The sequence below is a fragment of the Pecten maximus genome, chromosome 8 (genome assembly GCF_902652985.1).
Source record: "Pecten maximus chromosome 8, xPecMax1.1, whole genome shotgun sequence".
Classification (NCBI taxonomy): domain Eukaryota; kingdom Metazoa; phylum Mollusca; class Bivalvia; order Pectinida; family Pectinidae; genus Pecten; species Pecten maximus.
This window is the reverse complement of record NC_047022.1, coordinates 28,155,186-28,162,050: the sequence shown is the minus strand read 5'-3', so window position 1 is coordinate 28,162,050 and position 6,865 is coordinate 28,155,186. Positions and strand designations below refer to the sequence as shown.

At 34.2% G+C, this 6,865-nt stretch overlaps 1 protein-coding gene across 1 annotated transcript; it reads right to left on the bottom strand.

The window, feature by feature from the left end:
• Positions 1 to 418: 418 nt before the first annotated feature.
• On the bottom strand, positions 419 to 5,727 carry LOC117333065 (synaptosomal-associated protein 29-like). The gene is made up of 3 exons (XM_033892191.1): positions 5,490 to 5,727; positions 3,585 to 3,996; positions 419 to 3,089 (listed from the first exon to the last, which is right to left on the bottom strand). Exons 1-3 carry the CDS (start codon positions 5,712 to 5,714, stop codon positions 2,923 to 2,925), a joined length of 804 nt encoding a protein of 267 aa, XP_033748082.1. The 5' UTR covers positions 5,715 to 5,727; the 3' UTR covers positions 419 to 2,922.
• Positions 5,728 to 6,865: the final 1,138 nt, after the last annotated feature.

The following is a 6,865-nucleotide window of genomic DNA, read 5'->3' as shown; positions in this document are numbered from 1 at the left end:
CAAGGTACGTACGTGTATGTTTGAGCATCTTACTTTGACCCCAGTAACCTTGTAAGTAGATAATTTCTTTCTATGATTTTGAAGCACAATGCTAGCAGCGTTAGGTGACCTTGAGAAAAGTTCTGTTTTTTGTCCAGCTTCATTCAGGGATTCTACTAGACTGCCCCCTGTCTCTAGAATATCAAAATTATAAATAAAATTGAGCTTTATGATTTTGATCCCTAGGATATGTCTGATTCTAGAGTTTCAAAATAGGGGCAGATAATCTAGTATTAGAATTTAGCTTGGCAATTCTTAACAAAACAACTTAGGGTCTGGTAGCCAGTATAGGATTCTACATACCAGTCATAACCCCAATGTACCAAATGGTTTTTTGCTGACCAGCTGAATTAAAGATATGCATGAATAATAAACAAGATTTGTTTAGTAGATTATCTGTATTTACTACAAATTGTATTCCAATCACATCACGGTATAAATAAACAATGCATATCTCCCAAACATAGGAAGGGGTATAATACACAGAACATGTTGAATACACAAATTTGATTGCACAAACAAAAATAAACAGAACACGACATGTACAGGTATAGTACAACACCTAAACAGTTTAGTCGCTTTGTTGGTTCTCCTATAATTTCTTGAGATAATGAAGATTAAATGTAGCACTTGGTAATAATATTTCCCCCGAAGAACCTAAGTTCCAGTCTGTACAACAACTGATATATGATCTCAGTCATTTACTGGTCATTTCTCTGATGGAGGGTCCAAAGTTTTAACTGGACTTTTCACTTGAATAACAATTATTAAGGAATTTTCAGGATGTCGATTAACAAATATGTACTCTGGTACAGTGTATATCAGTCTTAAAAATATTACACCAGCTCTTGTTTTAAAGGTACAACACGTACTACAAACCATAGATAATATTACAAAATCATAAGATTAGTTATTGTGCTACACCACACTAGATAAAACTATGATACGTAAATGTACCAACAGCCACCTACAATTAACATACTGTAGATTCAGTCACAATCTTAATTTAAATTTGATGTCCAATTTAACTCAGTATGAACATTTTAATTAGATTAATTCAGTCATGTCTCATACACTACCATTCAAAAAAATTTTTTTTTTTTTTTTGGTGCAAAATAAATTATAATCTAATTTGACAACTGATATTATACATTCATTATTAAAATGTTTATATATGGAGAGTAAACCCTCCTTATCATCAATATCTTTGTGAATGCTCTATATCATGCCTACATCTCTGAGAACCTGGGCCATGAAGACATGTCCATACAGACCTCTAGTATTTCTGAATGTTAGCGACCAGTGTATGCCGTCATTCATGAGTAACAGTAAGTTGAGCACCGTACAGATAAAACATACAATAGAGCACAATACTAGTCCGAGAACTAAAATCAGTAGATAAATGGATGACAACTAACAAATTGTCTACTGATGTTGTGACAGTAAGACTTGGATATAATGCCCTGTGTTTCTCAATTGCCATCAATCTCCTGTACTGTTCCTGTATATGCCTCACTCATGCTGATGCATATTGTGAAAGTTACATTGTATTGTTAAAATGTTAAAACTATACCAAAGTGTTACAGTGTACATTTTAACATCTACATGGTGGTCTGACGCATGTGACAAAAACACTGATACAGAATTACCGTGTAACATTATATAATATTCCACTATAAAAGGGTTAGTATGTAATTGAGAGTTACCTCCCTTTTACCAGTGGGGAAAAAAGTTATCTCCCCTAAGAAAACAGATCTTTGTATAACCCCCCCCCAACCCAAAAATATCATCTGGTGTCCAAGTTAACTTCAAGTACAGACCTTTATACCAAAATATTTTGTACATGTACAAACTGATAAAAATGTAAATGAACGACAAACATAAAACAGTATATATGAGCATGAAAACAGTTAACCGAAACAGTGTCCACAGGGTAGGAATGGGATAGGCTTATACAAATAGCCTTTAGCGAGTTTAAACAATTGAAGTGCTTCCCTATCAATAAGCACCAGTGATTTTATATTTTAAGTCTACCATGTAAGGGAGTTGAGGTGAGGGATTATTACAGATATTCAAAAATAAAACAAGGTTGAACTGGACCTTTTTAGTTAGGTTTCCATTGTTAACGGAGGATGGACAATTAATTGTACAACCCCAGTACATTGTCTTTAAGCATTGTAACCTTTATAATACTGACCTCTAATCAGTGTGGATATTGATTTAATGAATGACACTGGATAATTTTCAAGTCTTGCCTAGAAATTTAATAATCTATTAAAATAACAAAAGGACAAATCATCACAAGTTAAGCTTGACTTTTTAGAGGAGTTCTTGCATAAATGTGTGGAGAATAATGAATTCTGACAACAAAACACAAAACCGACTGTGTTGCAGGTTTTTTCTCTGGAGCTTATCATACCATCATATTAATGTCCTGTGGGAATTTTGTCAGCAGCAAAATTTGTTTTATAGGAACATTGAGACTTCTCGCTTCTTTCATGAATAATGAGATACCGTAAAGAGAGCCTTAAACACAGTCAATGTCAACTTGTTATATATTCTTATATGGCACTCAACTTTTAAATTCCATACTTTATGAAGTGCAAGATTTAGTTCGATCAAACATATCCCATATATTTGTATTTTATTCCTCTGCAAATGTAATGAAAAAGTATTACATGTTTACATGTATATCAACCATTCGAAAGACCATAATTGTTTTTATTTCAACGCTCTGACCATTGATATACCCTGTTGTACTGTATTTTATGGCAAACCAAAGACAAAAATTCAAAATAAAAATATTCAAACAATATCACTACAGATGATGATAGTAACTAAACAATCTCGCAGAAAATCATGACAACTAGCTACAGACACTCCTCATTTATGTAGAATCCTCCTCATCTGTTTGTTCTGATCATCTATTTTCACATTCACATTGTCCACTTTGGGTGCAATATGATCAATCTGATCATTCTGACGAGAAATTTCATCTCCAAGTCCCAATGCAAGGTCTCTTAATCGACTCATTCCATCCGACATCATCCCTAAAATTACAAACAGTATTACCAAATCAGCTATATCTAACAATCTGAATTCTATGAAAAAAATGTATAAAATTTTTATCTGAAAGATAATTAATATTAGGGAAAACTATGTATACTTTAACTTCATACTCAGTGTTAATACATGTCTTGTATATATATCAAACTGTAGTACAAAAGGAGAATGCTTGTGATACATGTATATGTCCCTGTCACAACTTTGATGGAAACGGAGCTAAACTTCATCATGTAGACTTTACCTCAAACCATGTTAAATTTGTCATTTATAGCAGATAGCTTTCAGTCCAATAGCTCAAAAACCAGTATCCACAAACCAATACTGACAGAGAAATTATCCTTGATTTGAATTCTAACCAAAGTATGATGGAAAGACAATTTGACAGACATGGTAACTGGAAAAAGCTATGTATCCCATCGTTTTCTAACAAGTATATAGCAGGAATAAAAACTTTGAATATTTGCCGCCTATTTTCATACCTAGATTGTCGTTTGTTTCATCCTCTCGACTACTGCCAGTAACAGGCTGTAGAATCTGTTGCCTCGATGCCTGTTGATAGCCTTGACTCTGAACTGGTTTCCTTGAGCCTGCCATGAACCTTCCGTCAAGATCATCTTCCTCATCGCCAAAGCCAGATGTGTCTGTTTTCCTTCGTCCTGCTCCGGCTTCCAAGGGAGCGCCCTGATTTTCCATGGCCTCCTTAAGTCGACTGGATGTTTCTGCTGCTTCAGGTCGAGAATTAGTATCCTCCTTCTTTGACCACCAGTTCTTTAGTCCTCCAAAAACACTTTTAATGGAATTTAAATGTTTCTGTGTGGTTGACATATTCTTATCAATATCTGTCACTTTACCTTCTATATTATTGAGCTGGTCACCTTGGCGTGTCAGTTCCTGAAAAATATATATAGAAACAGTAGAAATCTTCTCAGTGGATATATAAGTTGGACTAAGAGGCCATCGATATCTGACAGTCATTTTGTTCCTCCAGTCTCTATATCAGTCTCAAAAGTAAACATGCAAAACTTAAGAGCAAGGGACATCTATATAATAATATCTGAGAAGGATCATTACAGTATACTACAATACAGTAGAACATAATGAGGGTTTTCACTGTAATTTTTTATGCTGGGTCCCAGACTGAGAGAGACTCTCAGATATGAAAATTGGAAGTCCCATTTTGAAATCCAGGAGTCCCATGACATTTGAAAATTGACAAAATCATGGTAAAGCAGTTCTAGCATCTAAGTTGGTTATCAGGTATAACAATTTTAATTTGCCTTAAGTAATAATATACAAGCTCAATTAAATACAAGTGTCAATTGAAATCAAGTGTTATTTCTTCATTGCATGGCAGATTTTGGAATGACATGTATAATTCATCCCAAGGATGAACAGACTTTTAGTTTGGGAGTTCATTAGTTTTTTTTCTGAATCCGAGATGCAGGAAATTAAACCTGTGTCAGGGAAAACCCTGCATAATATGCTTATGCTTATTACATTTTCAATTTGTACTTGACCTTCATTTGATAACTATTCCTTTTGACCTTAAGCAGCCATACAGTTGTAGCCAAATTCTTCAGCAATTTATTTACTGTGTGTAAATTATTCTGGTATACCAATATATGTATATCTGATATACTATATCATAATTAGGTTCACTTTCCCCAGATGGTCAATTGTGATTTTAAATTTGTCACTAGTAGTTATCTTATGACTGAATCTACATACATTTGTATATAGTTGTTTATCAAAACTTTTGGATTGATTACTGTATTCATTTGATCCTTTATCTTAAACATTGTCTTACATCTCACAGCATTTGAATGAATCTTTAAAATTATGTTTTAAGAGTAAAAAGATAGCAAAATCAGAAAACTGTGTGAATTATTTACCAGCTGTTATTAACAGTTTATTGTCTTCTCCAATATCATTGTTGACTACTTTGCAGTTGAGAGACACCTGATGATTCATCACAAACACGATAAACAAAATAGAACATGCCAGTGTCCACATGACTCAGCCTGTGTCCGACATATATGTTACAGGTGGAATAGTGTTAATTATAAATACAATAGACAAATTATTAATATTTGGTCGTTAGAAAAAACAACACTAACATGTGAAGTACAAACACGACATTTAGATAAAGGTCACATTTAAATTTGTTTTGAAAATATGAACAGGAAGACATACATGTGTGCCAGTGTGGATATAAATTTTGAGAGTATATATATGTGACCATTAAATATATATGTGTATGGATCTCCGGGCACTCTCTCCCCACAGGCATCTGATCTACTAGTTTAAACAATATGTATGTCCGGTGTATTGGGGATGGTATATACGGTACTGTATCGTGTATGTGCCATAATGTGGTGACAAACCTCTGCTGTCGCTATTCCCATCCTTTCGGAATCGTATATACTACTCAGAGCTCTTCTTGTGCTTTCAAGTTGTCGATCTTCTGAAGCATTAATCTGCTCAAAAATGTTTCTTCGTTCATCTTCTATTTCGCCGAAACCTCGATTTGAAGGCCCTCTTGGGCTGCTCATTTCATCTTCTTCAAGAAATGGGTTGGCCATTTTGTTCCTGTTTCGATGTTTTGTCATGTGATCGTTCTTAGTTTTGTACCTCCTTTGACAGGAGAGGTATATATGTCTCTGATTGTACACAAACCCACGTGGTAGTGCGATATTTTGTCATACCTGTATCAAAGACATATATAGATCTATATATGTCTCTGCCTGTATGTACTTTAAATAACTATTATTCAGAATCGATACATTATCTACATGAACAAATGTTTTGTCACGTGTATTAATATCACTGATTAGGACACGGATGGCCCGACTTGTATTTCCTTTTGAGTGTTGTTTTTCCCGATTTCCTGTGGGGACTACATTTTGTATATAAATACGATCCATGTACTTTATTTTTCCCAAATCAACCCTATAGTCATTTAAATACAAATAATTCAAATTCAATCTCATAAACTGATTGTTTAAATTCTATAACAGATCATATGTGTTCAAACGTAAAACATTACACGATTTTCTCAATGTTCGTATGGGTGAAATTTGATTTTAACATACAATGTACATGTATTATGTATAATAAACGGATGTAATTAATTTATACTAAATACATGTAGTCAAACATCGAAAACAAAAATCTCGGTATCATAATGTATGGGTACATATTTAGTCATGGAGAGGTAGTGCCATAGTTTTTAGTTTAAAAAGAATAATAAAATCATATAAGCCGATAAGACAACCGTACCTTAATTGCTACAAGTTTACAAGTATCAATTCACTCGAATAACACGTATACGTGTGTTACAAGAGGTCGAACATACAATACAATATGAACAGAGTAAATGATGAAGATTGTAATTAAACCATTCGGTAATTCTGTACTTACTTTAACATCAAAATCATATACATGTATACAGATATACTACATACATTGTACGTGTTCATAAATTTATTAATTTCATTCCTTTTTGTATAACACCCCCCCCCCCCCCCCCCCCCCCCCCCCCCCCCCCCCCCCCCATTTTGAACTCGGATTAGTAAAGTAATATCTAATTTCTTATAGCAATTATTGAAAATTTACCTCATTTATACAAAAAGTGGTTCCAACTCATCACCAGCACAATTACTACCACATACAAACAAAATAATGTACATGTAACGGGCGATCGAAACCTTTCCTCCTTAGGGAGGGACCGCGGTGGCCGAGTGGTTAAGGTGTCCCGACA

What these genes read in the sequence shown, in the direction of transcription:
- LOC117333065 (XM_033892191.1), bottom strand. Translation starts at nt 5,714, where the DNA reads ATGACAAAACATCGAAACAGGAACAAAATGGCCAACCCATTTCTTGAA. An exon ending in TGGGAATAGCGACAGCAGAG is followed by an intron (nt 3,997 to 5,489) that starts GTTTGTCACCAC and finishes TATATTTTTCAG; the next exon opens with GAACTGACACGCCAAGGTGA. An exon ending in TGAAACAAACGACAATCTAG is followed by an intron (nt 3,090 to 3,584) that starts GTATGAAAATAG and finishes TTGTAATTTTAG; the next exon opens with GGATGATGTCGGATGGAATG.